Source organism: Anolis carolinensis, unplaced genomic scaffold, assembly GCF_035594765.1.
Source record: "Anolis carolinensis isolate JA03-04 unplaced genomic scaffold, rAnoCar3.1.pri scaffold_7, whole genome shotgun sequence".
Taxonomy (NCBI): domain Eukaryota; kingdom Metazoa; phylum Chordata; class Lepidosauria; order Squamata; family Dactyloidae; genus Anolis; species Anolis carolinensis.
In genome coordinates, this window is record NW_026943818.1 from 1,342,877 (window position 1) to 1,358,429 (window position 15,553).

At 44.8% G+C, this 15,553-nt stretch overlaps 1 protein-coding gene across 1 annotated transcript in view; it reads right to left on the reverse strand.

Moving 5' to 3' along the window:
- psmb7 (proteasome 20S subunit beta 7) overlaps positions 1-15,553 on the reverse strand; it is a 44,513-nt gene that overhangs the window by 10,386 nt on the left and 18,574 nt on the right. Inside the window, exon 6 of the mRNA XM_062959499.1 lies at positions 10,133-10,191. Within this exon, the coding sequence (XP_062815569.1) occupies positions 10,133-10,191 (59 nt within the window). The remainder of the gene's footprint in view (positions 1-10,132; positions 10,192-15,553) is intronic.

A 15,553-nucleotide genomic window follows, 5' to 3' on the forward strand; every position in this document is an offset into this window, starting at 1 on the left:
CGTAATTATTCTGAATGTTTCTAAAATGGCGGACGCGCATGCGCAATCGCCAAAAAAAAAAAAAAAAGGAACCCGGGGGGGGGGGGGGGGCTTTTACAGGGCTCTCCCGCCCTCATTTCTTGAACTATCCTCATCAACTCTAGCCCCCACCTTTGCGTCCATCATGGAAGCTTCTGATTGGCCGGGGAGCGGCAGCCATGTTAGGCTGCGCCAAGCTCCCATTCTAGGTAGGTTGCAGAAACAAAATATTTTTTAAAAATATTTTTAAACATATTTTTTTAAAAATTGGGGGGGGGGGGGGGAATTAACGAAACATTAAGAGACAATTAGAGAATGGGCCAACAATGGTTTGAATTACATTGCTGGTTGCGCTGTGAGACAATGTCTCGGAATGCGTATCAAAAAGCGAGAACAATCCGAAATAATTCCGATATACGATTCAAAACAATTTTTTGGACATGTCTAATTTATACGAAAGGAGACGCAATTGACAAACGGCTGAAGGATTTCTTTGGGCCGCAGCTTAAACATCTACTCAAAATAGAACAAGATTTTAAATCCTTCCTTCCTGCATTATTTGAAAGCATTAACCTCCCAAAAAAATATATGTCTCTGGAAAAACAAAAGCCTGCACCGGTACAAATGCTTGGGAGCCCGCTCTCCCCTTTCGCCGTATCCGAGAACGCAAGTACAATAAACCACGTTAATATTTCATACCAATGTGAAATATGCTGGAGTATCAATTCAACATCTGTTGTCTTTAGGGTTCTGGAATCCCGCCGTGGCCCCTTTCAATTTGTAATTGAGTTCTATACTGAATTAATCAGCAGTTTATCTCTTTTTTTTAGTTTCTCTTTTTTTTTAAGTCCCTACTAACCTGGATTTACATTAACAATTTATGTCGAATTACCTGCCAAGGCAGGAACGTCTGATCCGAGGCCTCCCATTCTTATTTCACTGCTCACACAAGCAGCCGCCTGATATAAATCCACCGAAATTTGAGGATTGTATGAATTTGCAAGGCTGTGCCAACCTTTCAGTCGCAGCCATTAAAGACCAAGGTGCAGATTATTCTATTCATTACCTCCCTGAACATGCCTGAGCTTCGACAAGAGGTTTTGCCCTGAAAAACGAAGCCACGTTCATTGGGAAGCCAAAGCCAGGTTGTGTGAAGGCTAAAAAGAACGAAAACCTCCATTTCTGAAGCCTAAGCGTCTTAAGTTCGTTCTTTTCACAGTCCAACAAAATGCAGGACCGTAAATAAAGAGCAACCCTCAAAAGCAAGGGAAATTCCAGACAGGAAACCATCAGGGCCAGCTAACCACCTCCCGACGAAGGATTCCCCCCAGGCAGGAAGCAGACAAGCCTTCAAGAAGCGAGGCTACTCAATGCTAATCAAGGTGATCAATTGCAACATTCATATCAGGGAATTCCTACAGGAAACAATCAGGGCCAGCTAACCACCTCCCAACGAAGGATTCCCCCCAGGCAGGAAGCAGACAAGCCTTGAAGAAGCAAGGCTACTCAATGCTAAATCAAGGTGATCAACTGCAACATTCACATCGGAGAATTCCTAGAGGAAACAATCAGGGCCAGCTAATCACCTCCCAACGAAGGATTCCCCCCAGGCAGGAAGCAGACAAGCCTTGAAGAAGCAAGGCTACTCAATGCTAATCAAGGTGATCCATTGCAACATTCACTTCGGGGAATTCCTAGAGGAAACAATCAGGGCCAGCTAATCACCTCCCAACGAAGGATTCCCCCCAGGCAGGAAGCAGACAAGCCTTGAGGAAGCAAGGCTACTCAATGCTAATCAAGGTGATCAACTGCAACATTCACATCGGAGAATTCCTAGAGGAAACAATCAGGGCCAGCTAATCACCTCCCAACGAAGGATTCCCCCCAGGCAGGAAGCAGACAAGCCTTGAAGAAGCAAGGCTACTCAATGCTAATCAAGGTGATCCATTGCAACATTCACTTCGGGGAATTCCTACAGGAAACAATCAGGGCCAGCTTATCATCTCCTAAGGAAGGATTCCCCCCAGGCAGGAAGCAGCCAGGCTATGAAGTTGCAAGGCTACTCGATGCTAATCAAGGTGATCCATTGCAACATTCAATTCGGGGAATTCCTACAGGAAACAATCAGGGCCAGCTTATCACCTCCTAAGAAAGGATTCACCCAGGCAGGAAGCAGCCAGGCTTTGAAGCTGCAAGGCTATTCGATGCTAGTCAAGGTGATCAATTCCGACATTCACTTTGGGGAATTCCTTCAGGAAACAATCAGGGCTAGCTAATCACCTCCCAACGAAGGATTCCCCCCAGGCAGGAGGCAGCCAAGTCTTGAAGAAGCACATGGGCATACAGTCCGGAAAAATGGTATTCACGTCTGCCAATTTCGGAGGTGGTTGTGCTTCGTGATTTGGAAATATTATACTTCCCATACACAGACAGTTAAAACTCTAGTGTATGGGGAGACCATATATTCTTAAGCTATGGAGTACAGAAGAACGGTAAATAAGGGATAATGCAGGTCTGGCTACTAGAAGAAAAAGGGAAGCGATCACAGTGAGTAATTCTCACACAACCCATATTAACTATCCCCTGATTGTGTCCGCACTGAAGGCGGAACCGTGGGGAGGAAGGAGATGCCTCTGCCTTTGCAGGAACCGGAATGCACTTGCGCTAATCCCGTGGCTCTGGCCGAGAGGAATGTGTCCGAGGCGCCAAAGCACAAAGGGACTTATGGAGACGCAAAACGCCGGGCGCTTATTTTTGTCAAGGGGCCGGACCCGTGTCCCCCCCCCCCCCCGCCCCATTCCCGGCATTTGCCTAAGCTGTGTGCCTTCTGCCGGTGGGGATGCAAGTTGCTCCGGCAGCTCTCCAAGCTTAATGCCGAGCGTCTCCCTTGATCTCCATTGTCTGCTGGCAAACTTCCCGGCGAGCCGCCACCTTCCCGCGGAGTCATTAAACCGCCGAGTGTCAGCTGGGGGGATTAGCCAGGAGAGGCCACACCTGAGCCCCACGGCGGGGACACGGGGATTCTGATCAGCCCCACTAATGAAGCCGGCATTCATATGCAGCTTGTCACCGCGTCCGCCCGTCAGCAAATGAGACTGATGGGGTGACAGCGCCCCGTCCGGGTGAAAGCCCGTCGGCTGTCGGGAGGCAAAGCCAAAGCCAGGACTCTCCGTGCTGCCCGGACACTTGACCACCACAAACCATAATAATAATAATAATAATAATAATAATAATAATAATAATAATAATAATAATAATAATAATAATAATAATAATAATAATAACAACCCTAACTTGTCAACATCAGAAGAGGAATTTTCCAGGGAGATTCATTGTCTGCTCTGCTTTTCATTATTGCCATGATCCCTCTGTCAACAATCTTACAAAAAACAACTCTCGGCTATCAAACATCTAAGAATTCTCACAAAATTTCGCATCTGATGTACATGAATGACCTGAAGCTATATGGGAAAACGGAAACTGAAATCCAGTCTCTGACTAACACTGTCCGAATTTTTAGCACTGATATCAGCATGGAGTTTGGTTTGGACAAATGTTCGACAGTGGCATTGAAGAAGGGAAAAATCATTGAAAGTGAGGGCATAAATATGCCCAATGGCCAAACAATAAAGTGTCACCAGTCAGAGGCCTATAAATATCTGGGCATATTACAGCTGGACAACATCAAGCATGAACATGTGAAAACTGTGGTCAGCAAAGAATACACACAAAGGGTCAGAAAAATTCTCAAAAGCAAGCTCAATGGAGGCAACACCATCAAGGCCATAAACACCTGGGCCATACCTGTCATAAGATAGACTGCTGGCATCATAAACTGGACACAGGCGGAACTGGACAATTTGGACAGAAAAACAAGAAAACTCATGACCATTCATCATTCACTGCACCCTCGCAGTGATGTTGACCAGCTATATCTGCCTAGAAGATCAGGGGGCAGAGGACTCTTACAAGTAAAACAAGCAGTCAAAGAAGAAGAACATGCCCTGGCAGAATATGTAAAGCCAAGTGAAGAACCTGCTTTGATTGAAGTCAAAAATCAGAAACTCCTCAAAGCACAGCAGACAAAAAACCAGTACAAGAAAACCGCACTACAAACTAGAGCTGACAGCTGGCACAACAAAACACTGCATGGAAAGTTCCTTGACAAAATTGAAGGAAAAGCTGATAAAGAGAAGACCTGGCTCTGGCTCACAAATGGGACCCTGAAGAAGGAGACAGAAGGCCTGATCCTTGCAGCCCAGGAGCAAGACATCAGGACAAAGGCAATTAATAATAATAATAATAATAATAATAATAATAATAATAATAATAATAATAGAAGACCTGGCTCTGGCTCACGAATGGGACCCTGAAGAAGGAGATAGAAGGCCTGATCCTTCAGCCCAGGAGCAAGCCATCAGGACAAAGGCAATTAATAATAATAATAATAATAATAATAATAATAGAAGACCTGGCTCTGGCTCACGAATGGGACCCTGAAGAAGGAGACGGAAGGCCTGATCCTTGCAGCCCAGGAGCAAGACATCAGGACAAAGGCAATTCAGGCCAAGATCGAAAAATCAGCTGATGACCCAAAATGCAGACTGTGCAAGGAAACCGATGAAACCATGGATCATATCCTCAGCTGCTGTAAGAAAATTGCACAGACAGACTACAAACAGAGGCACAACTACGTGGCCCAAATGATTCGTTGGAACTTATGCCTCAAGTACCACCTCCCTGCAGTAAAGAACTGGTGGGATCACAAACCTGCAAAAGTATTGGAGAATGAGCACACAAACACACCAGACATCACAGTTGTGGAAAAGAAAAAGGTTTGGATCATTGATGTCACCATCCCAGGTGACAGTTGCATTGATGAAAAACAACAGGAAAAACTCAGCCGCTATTAGGACCTCAAGAGGGAACTTCAAAGACTCTGGCAGAAACCAGTGAAGGTGGTCCCGGTGGTGATCGGCGCATTGGGTGCCATGCCAAAAGTTCTCAGCCGGCATTTGGAAACAATAGACATTGACAAAATCACGATCTGCCAACTGCAAAAGGCCACCCTACTGGGATCTGCACACATCATCCGAAAATACATCACACAGTCCTAGACAATTGGGAAGTGTTCGACTTGTGATTTTGTAATACGAAATCCAGCATAGCTATCTTGTTTGCTGTGTCATAATAAAATAATTATAATAATAAAACTTTACTTATATACCGCCCTATCTCCCGGATGGGACTCAGGGCGGTTTCCAATCATAAAAACAACACAACATTACATAACACCACATCTCTAGGCCAGAAAGACAGGGGAGGAAGGCACGCAGCAGCTGAGAGCCTTCTGGAGAGCGCTCTCAGCCACCACATATCTCACCCTCCTCCCAGCATAAGGACGGTGCAAACGGATTCATCCTTCTATCAGGAGGACTGCACGTGGTGGCCGAGAGCCTTCTGGAGAGCGCTCTCAGCCACCACTTATCTCACCCTCCTCCTGGCGTAAGGATGGTGCAAACAGCTCCATTCTTCTGCAGGGAGGACAGATCAAGAAAGGCACGTGGTGGCTGAGAGCCTTCTGGAGCGCTCTCAGCTACCACATATCTCACTGTCCTCCCGGCATAAGGATGGTGCAAACGGATCCATCCTTACTCCAGGAGGATAGCTCTAGGAAGGCACGTGGTGGCCGAGAGCCCTCTGGAGCGCTCTCAGCCACCACATATCTCACCCTCCTCCCGGCATAAGGACGGGGCAAACAGCTCCATCCTTATTCCGGGAGGACAGCTCTAGGAAGGCACGTGGTGGCTGAGAGCTTTCTGAAGCGCTCTCAGCCACCACATATCTCACCGTCCTCTCGGCATAAGGATGGTGCAAACAGTTCCATCCTTTTTCCGGGAGGACAGCTCAAGAAAGGCATGTGGTGGCTGAGAGCCTTCTGGAGTGCTCTCAGCCACCACATATCTCATTCTCCTCCCGGAATAAGGATGGTGCAAACGGCTCCATCCTTATTCTGGGAGGACAGCTCAAGGATGGCACATGGTGGCTGAGAGCCTTCTGGAGCGCTCTCAGCCACCACATATCTCACCCTCCTCCCAGCATAAGGACGGTGCAAACGGATTCATCCTTCTATCAGGAGGACAGCTCAAGGACAGCACGTGGTGGCTGAGACCCTTCTGGAGAGCGCTCTCAGCCACCACATATCTCACCCTCCTCCCGGCATAAGAATGGTGCAAACGGCCTCATCTTTATTCCGGGAGGACAGCTCTAGAAAGGCACGTGGTGGCTGAGAGCCTTCTGGAGAGCGCTCTGAGCCACCACATATCTCACCCTCCTCTCGGCACAAGGATGGTGCAAACGGATCCATCCTTATTCCGGGAGGACAGCTCAAGGAAGGCACGTGGTGGCTGAGAGCCCTCCGGAGAACTCTCAGCCACCACATATCTCACCCTCCTCCCGGCATAAGGATGGTGCAAACAGTTCCATCCTTAGGACAGCTCAAGGACGGCACGTGGTGGCTGAGAGCCTTCTGGAGCGCTCTCAGCCACCACATATCTCACCGTCCTCCCGGCATAAGGATGGTGCAAACGGCTCCATCCTTACTCAGGGAGGACAGCTCTAGGAAGGCACCACATATCTCATTCTCCTCCCGGAATAAGGACGAGGCAAACGACTTCATCCAGGAGGACAGCTCAAGGAAGGTGCGTGGAGGCTGAGAGCTTTCTGTAGTGCTCTCAGCCACTACATATCTCACCCTCCTCCCAGCATAAGGACGGGGCAAACGACTTCATCCAGGAGGACAGCTCAAGGAAGGTGCGTGGAGGCTGAGAGCTTTCTGTAGTGCTCTCAGCCACTACATATCTCACCCTCCTCCCGGCATAAGGACGGGGCAAACGACTTCATCCAGGAGGACAGCTCAAGGAAGGTGCGTGGAGGCTGAGAGCTTTCTGTAGTGCTCTCAGCCACTACATATCTCACCCTCCTCCCGGCATAAGGACGGGGCAAACGACTTCATCCAGGAGGACAGCTCAAGGAAGGCGCGTGGTGGTTGAGAGCTTTCTGTAGTGCTCTCAGCCACTACATATCTCACCCTCCTCCCAGCATAAGGACGGGGCAAACGACTTCATCCAGGAGGACAGCTCAAGGAAGGCGCGTGGTGGTTGAGAGCCTTCTGGAGCGCTCTCAGCCACCGCCTGTCTCGCCCTCCTCCTGGCATAATGCCAAAAGGACATCTCAAGGATCAGGGGAGGAGAATTGGGTCGGTTGCCTGCCTTCTTCACAACATAAGGATGGAGCAAGCAGCCCTATCTGTATGCTGGGAGGACAACCTGAGCATGACCCTGGCCCTGCTCTACCCCTTGTGGGACTGCCCGCCTAGTGTGTAAACGGCCCCACGACAACAAAATTTGCCCATGCCTGAATTATAGTGACAGCATCGTCCCTCTTAACATGAGGTTCTGTAACTGCCTGACATACAAACAGCCCAGAGACTGGACCAAGAACACCATCTCCTCCTGAACCAAAGCAATATCCCTCCTTGAAAACCCGTTTGGCAACTGATCCGGCAAAGAACTTCATGTCCTAACCCATGAGGAGCAAATGCTTTAATCTGGAGGAGAAGGAGAATTCTTGATGCCCTAATAACATGCGCGATTACATCTCATCAGAGCCAGACGGTGACATGACTTTGGCTGAGTCGAGGTGCCTGGTGTTGTGTTGTCGAGAGAGCTTCAGGGCGGAACCCGTTGCCATCTCCGGCAAGCCACGACCGCCCCTGCAGAGGCCCACATCTCCGGCCTGTGGAGAGGGTCCCGGATCGAGATGGTGCCTGAGGAAGCAGGGAATGGGGCCCGGCTGGTGCGAAGGCGCCCGAGGCGGTGGGAGAATCCTCGGCAACTCATCTTCAAAGGCAGAGAGCCAGGGCTGGAGAAACCTGCGAAAATTGGCTAAGCCGGCAGTCTTGGTTGCTTGAAGCCGCGCGTCTTCAAAGTGGGCTGTTCTCACTGTAGGGCACAGCAGCTGCCAGAGCAGGTTTGATCCTCTCCGCTTTTGGCAGCTCTCAACTTGAAATTCCAGCAAAAGAAATTTTTCAAGTTGCTATTATTGCCTGTCACGGATGTATAAATATTGTGCACTCTGTGTTGTGGCACGGCTCTCTGGGGACACCGGCGCATGCCAAACGCGGAGCTCCTCGCCTTCAAATAAATGCTAATTCCTTTAACGGTGCTCACGCGATGCTTTTGGTGCGCGGCTTCAGTCGCAGGGAATATCTATCAGAGGGGGAAAAGGCTGATTGTCTTTTCCAGCAGAATTCAGCTGCTCCTTTCATTAGGCTTGTTTAATTAGATTCCAGATGCTAATTTGCAAGTCGATACCAGAGGGTGCAGGACAGTCTGCCTTTGAATCGCTTCCCTGTGATGTGATGGTCTTGCCGAACGCCGCTGCCCTTTCCGAGCGCCATCAAGACATCCTGACAATTAGCACCGGAAAGCAGGCGCATTCATCTTGACAGGGGGAAAAATATTAATTTCCGACCCGTTTTAATGACAACAGCCCAGAGAATTGGAAAGTTCTCTCTGCGGCAGAAGCGTCCGCGGCTGACACATCCCATACAACACGCTTTCAAGGTATTACAGGAAACAATCAGGGCCAGCTAACACCTCCCAACAAAATACTTCCCCCAGGCAGGAAGCAGCCAGGCTTCGAAGGTGAAATGCTATTCACATATTATTACAGGAAACAATCAGGGCCAGCTAACACCTCCCAACAAAAGATTTCCCCCAGGCAGGGAGCAGCCAGGCTTTGAAACTGAAATGCTATTCACATATAGTACTACTTGATATTACAGGAAACACCTCCCAACAAAAGGTTCCCCCAGGCAGGGAGCAGCCAGGCTTTGAAGCTGAAATGCTATTCACATATTATTACTTGCTATTACAGGAAACAATCAGGGCCAGCTAACACCTCCCAACAAAAGGTTCCCCCAGGCAGGGAGCAGCCAGGCTTTGAAGCTGAAATGCTATTCACATATTATTACTTGATATTACAGGAAACAATCAGGGCCAGCTAACACCTCCCAACAAAAGATTTCCAGCCAGGTTTTGAAGCTGAAATGCTATTCACATATCATTACTTGATATTACAGGAAACTATCAGGGCCACCTAACACCTCCCAACAAAAGATTCCCCCCCCCCCCAGGCAGGGAGAAGCCAGGCTTTGAAGCTGAAATGCTATTCACATATTATTATTTGCTATTACAGGAAACAATCAGGGCCAGCTAACACCTCCCAACAAAAGATTCCCCCCCAGGCAGGGAGCAGCCAGGCTTTGAAGCTGAAATGCTATTCACATATCATTACTTGCTATTACAGGAAACAATCAGGGCCAGCTAACACCTCCCAACAAAAGATTCCCCCCAGGCAGGGAGCAGCCAGGCTTTGAAGCTGAAATGCTATTCACATATTATTACTTGCTATTACAGGAAACAATCAGGGCCAGCTAACACCTCCCAACAAAAGGTTCCCCCAGGCAGGGAGCAGCCAGGCTTTGAAGCTGAAATGCTATTCACATATTATTACTTGATATTACAGGAAACAATCAGGGCCAGCTAACACCTCCCAACAAAAGATTTCCAGCCAGGTTTTGAAGCTGAAATGCTATTCACATATCATTACTTGATATTACAGGAAACTATCAGGGCCACCTAACACCTCCCAACAAAAGATCCCCCCCCCCTAGGCAGGGAGCAGCCAGGCTTTGAAGCTGAAATGCTATTCACATATTATTACTTGCTATTACAGGAAACAATCAGGGCCAGCTAACACCTCCCAACAAAAGATTCCCCCCCAGGCAGGGCGCAGCCAGGCTTTGAAGCTGAAATGCTATTCACATATTATTACTTGATATTACAGGAAACAATCAGGGCCAGCTAACACCTCCCAACAAAAGATTCCCCCCCTCCCCGGCAGGGAGCAGCCAGGCTTTGAAGCTGAAATGCTATTCACATATTATTACTTGCTATTACAGGAAACAATCAGGGCCACACATTAGACAACCACACATGCAAACTCCATGCTGCTATTGTCTGTTCATCCAGAGAGAACATTTATTTACCTCCATATCCGGTTTGAACTTGTCTTCAAAGACCGCCATGGCTGCCAAAGAACCAGAACCTGAAACCAGAAGAGAAAACGCGGTTGAGTTTAGGTTCTTGCACCACAATTGCATCCGGACACTTTTGAAAGACGGAACGAGCAAAAGGGCAACACTGGGCTTTAGCTGCAATAAATCTTGTCAATCTGGAAGTTGACAGTTCGAAGCCCAGGTCGGGGTGAGCTCCTGGTCTTTAGCCCAGCTTCTGCCTATCTAGCGGTTCGAAAGCAAAATGTGAGTAGATAAATAGGAACCGCTTAAAAAGTGGGGAGGTATCGATCTATGTACAATTGTCTATCTTGTCAAGTGTATTAAACATTACTGAATGTTTGCCGCATATGTATGTTGTGTGAGTGCCCTTCGGAGTGAGACGGGCGGAATATAAATAATGTAAATCAAAAGTAAACTTTATTGTCATTGCAATATTGCACAACGAAATTAATGTTATTACCTCAATTAATGTAATTCTATTGGCATATATTTTTATTTCTGAAATTTACCACTCTCGACTTATACTGGAGTCAATGTTTTCCCAGTTTTTTTGTGGTAAAATTAGGTTCCTCGGCTTCTGTTTGGGTCGGCTTATACTCGGGTATATACGGTAGTTTATTGCACTGCACTGAATGCTGCAAACCAAACACACAACAAACACGAACCTAACATACCACATATCCCTGACCACAAATGCACCAAACCTCAACTACAGTAGAGTCTCACTTATCCAACGTTCTGGATTATCCAACACATTTTTGTAGTCAATGTTTTCAATATATCATGATATTTTGGTGCTAAATTTGTAAATACAGTAATTACCACATAGCATTAATGTGTAATGAACTACTTTTTCTGTCAAATTTGTTGTATAACATGATGTTTTGGTGCTTAATTTGTAAAGTCATAACCTATTTTGATGTTTAATAGGCTTTTTCTTAATCTCTCTTTATTATCCAACATATTCGCTTATCCAACATTCTGCCGGCCCGTTTATGTTGGATAAGTGAGACTCTACTGTAATAATAAATACAGGAAAATAATGCATGTAATAATAAATAGCGTAAATAATAAATGCAATAATGATAAGATCAGAGTGAAATAATAAATGTATTATTAATAATAATAAAAATAGAGTAAAATAAATGTCATAGTAGCAACAATAATAGAGAAAAATAATAAATGTAATAATCCCAATAATAATAGAGAAAAATAATAAATGTACTATATATTCGCGAGTATAAGATGACCCAAATATAAGCCAACCAGGACCCTCACCCGAGTATAAGCCGAGGGGGGCTTTTTCAGTCTTAAAAAAAGGGCTAAAAAACTAGGCTTATACTCAAGTATATACTACACACTTGATCTTAGCCAAAAGGCCAAGAAGCTAATCCATGAAATACAGCAGAGTCTCACTTATCCAACATAAACGGGCCGGCAGAATGTTGGATAAGTGAATATGTTGGATAATAAGGAGAGATTAAGAAAAAGCCTATTAAACATCAAAATAGCTTATGATTTTACAAATTAAGAACCAAAACATCATGTTATACAACAAATTTGACAGAAAAAGTAGTTCATTACACATTAATGCTATGTAGTAATTACTGTATTTACGAAATTAGCACCAAAATATCACGATGTATTGAAAACATTGACTACAAAAATGCGTTGGATAATCCAGAACGTTGGATAAGCAAGTTGGATAAGTGAGACTCTACTGTATTTGAAGGGCATATCCTGACATTGATATTTGCAGCATTTTAATGTTTTTTTAATATAGGGTTTTAATGGCATGTTTTATATTGTATTTGATGGTCTGGCTTTTGTGTAATTGTTTGTCTTGCATGCGAAAGACCTATGGTCTAAGCATTAAATAAATTTAATTTAATATATACAGTAATTACCTCAATCAATGTACAGTAGAGTCTCACTTATCCAACATAAACAGGCCAGCAGAACGTTGGATAAGCGAATATGTTGGATAATAAGGAGGCATTAAGGAAAAACCTATTAAACATCAAATTAGGTTATGATTTTACAAATTCAGCACCAAAACTTTGTTATACAACAAATTTGACAGAAAAAGTAGTTCAGCACGCAGTAATGTTATGTTGTAATTACTGTATTTACGAATTTAGCACCAAAATATCACGATATATTGAAAACATTGACTACTAAAATGTGTTGGATAATCCAGAATGTTGGATAAGAGAGTGTTGGATAAGTGAGACTCTACTGTATTTACATAAAGCTCAAATTTAAGATAAGACTGTCCAACTCTGATCAAATCATTATTCTCATTTTCTTCAAAGTCAATGTGCTTATGTATCCTTTTAATAATAATAGAGTAAAATAATACATGTAATTATAGAGTAAATAATAAATGCAATAATAATAACAAGATCAGAGTGAAATAATAAATGTATTATTAATAATAATAAAAATAGAGTAAAATAAATGTCATAGTAGCAACAATAATAGAGAAAAATAAGAAATGTAATAATCCGAATAATAATAGAGAAAAATAATAAATGTACTATATATTCTCAAGTATAAGCTGACCCAAATATAAGCCAACCAGGACCCTCACCCGAGTATAAGCCGAGGGGGGCTTTTTCAGTCTTAAAAAAAGGGCCGAAAAACTAGGCTTATACTCGAGTATATACAGTAATTACCTCAATTAATGTAATTCTATTGGTATATATTTTTATTTCTGAAATTTACCACTCTCGACTTATACTGGAGTCAATGTTTTCCCAGTTTTTTTGTGGTAAAATTAGGTGCCTCGGCTTCTGTTCGAGTCGGCTTATACTCAAGTATATACGGTAGTTTATTGCACTGCACTGAATGCTGCAAACCAAACACACAACAAACACAAACCTAACCAAACACGAACAAATGCACCAAACCTCAACTACATCTTCCGACTCAACATTTTAGAGCCGAACTTTGCATTTTTTCTGAATGAGCCGTAATGCAACCCAGGCAATATTTTTTAGGCCGCTCTCCTTTTGGAGACGGAAACCAAGCTGCCTCCAATTTTTTACGCCAATTAGGAGATTTTTCTGGCATTTATGACTTTTTAACTTGTTTTGCATACCGCTATCTATTTAGCTGGGTCACCCAGAAAGCCGCATTTATTTTTTCCCCCCATTTACGATGATTTGTGTACATCGCTTGACCACCTCAATGGCTGCGTAAAAAGGAAAAGGCGGCGATTAAACAGTTTCAAATGAGGTGTCCTGCTGATTTTATCAAGTCTGCTGAATGTATAATGAAAAGGCAGGCGCTGACAGTGACACTGCCGAGGAAATACAGACTATCTGATCTGAACCATTTAAGGAGGTCCAATTATAGATCAAGTTTAAAGGGTAGAGGCAGCAGATTTACAGACACAAATCAATGAACATGGTAATCCCGGAGAATGTGACAGATACTCCTGTTATGGAATATTGCTGCCGTTGAGGATCATTACCTTTACAGTACCAAATACATCACATTTATAAGCAGTGGGACACTCAAAGCATCCTCGTTCACGCCAGGCAACGGCGATTCGTTTCAGCCTCAGAGCCATCCATGGCCCCGTTTTCAGAGAACTAAAAACGGACATAAAAAGGGATTCTTTCCAAAGGGCCGACTGGAGAGCAAGAACATTCAGAGGAGAGGTCAGCTGCCAACAATAGCTAACAAGGAAGAACACTGCCGAACCCACCAGAAGCGGAAATACAATTGCACTCGGGACACATCTAAGGTGCCAAAGAGACTTGGGAGAGTCGTACTCGAGCAGAGCTTTCCAAATGATGTGTCGCAACACACTTGATGGACATCTGTCAGGGGGGCTTGGATGGTGCCTTCCTGCCTGACACGAGCGGGGTTGGTCTAGACGGCCTTTAGAGGTCTCTTCCAACACTAATAATAATAATAATAATAAGGCCTGATCCTTGCAGCCCAGGAGCAAGCCATCAGAACAAATGCAATCAAGGCCAAGATCGAAAAATCAGCTGATGACCCAAAGTGCAGACTGTGCAAGGAAACCGATGAAACCATTGATCATCTCCTCAGCTGCTGTAAGAAAATTGCACAGACAGACTACAAACAGAGGCACAACTCTGTGGCCCAAATGATTCATTGGAACTTATGCCTCAAGTACCACCTCCCTGCAGTAAAGAACTGGTGGGATCACAAACCTGCAAAGGTTGTGGAAAATGAACACGCAAAGATACTGTGGGACTTCCGAATCCAGACTGACAAAGTTCTGGAACACAACACACCAGACATCACAGTTGTAGAAAAGAACAAGGTTTGGATCATTGATGTTGCCATCCCAGGTGACAGTCACATTGATGAAAAACAACAGGAAAAACTCAGCTGCTATCAGGACCTCAAGATTGAACTTCAAAGACTCTGGCAGAAACCAGTGCAGGTGGTCCCGGTGGTGATGGGCACATTGGGTGCCGTGCCAAAAGATCTCAGCCGGCATTTGGAAACAATAGACATTGACAAAATTACAATCTGCCAACTGCAAAAGGCCACCCTGCTGGGATCTGCACGCATCATCCGAAAATACATCACACAGTCCTAGACACTTGGGAAGTGTTCGACTTGTGATTTTGTGAAACGAAATCCAGCATGTCTATCTTGTTTGCTGTGTCATACAACGTCGCTGTGTCAATAATAATAATAATAATAAAACATGATGGAGCACTGGAAAACTGAACTGTTTGTTGGAAATGAAAGCTATGGACTTGTCAACATCAGGAGAGGAATTTTCCAGGGAGACTCATTGTCCCCTCTGCTTTTCATTATTGCCATGATCCCTCTGTCAACAATCTTACAAAAAACAAATCTCGGCTATCAAACATCTAAGAATTCTCACAAAATTTCACATCAGATGTACATGGATGACCTGAAGCTATATGGGAAAACGGAAACTGAAATCCAGTCTCTGACTAACACTGTCCGAATTTTTAGCACTGATATCAGCATGGAGTTTGGTTTGGACAAATGTTCGACAGTGGCATTGAAGAAGGGAAAAATCATTGAAAGTGAGGGCATAAATATGCCCAATGGCCAAACAATAAAGGGTCACCAGCCAGAGGCCTATAAATATCTGGGCATATTACAGCTGGACAACATCAAGCATGAACATGTGAAGACTGTGGTCAGCAAAGAATACACACAAAGGGTCAGAAAAATTCTCAAAAGCAAGCTCAATGGAGGCAACACCATCAAGGCCATAAACACCTGGGCCATGCCTGTCATAAGATATACTGCTGGCATTATAAATTGGACACAGGTGGAACTGGACAATTTGGACAGAAAAACAAGAAAACTCATGACCATTCATCATTCACTGCACCCTCGCAGTGATGTTGACCGGCTATATCT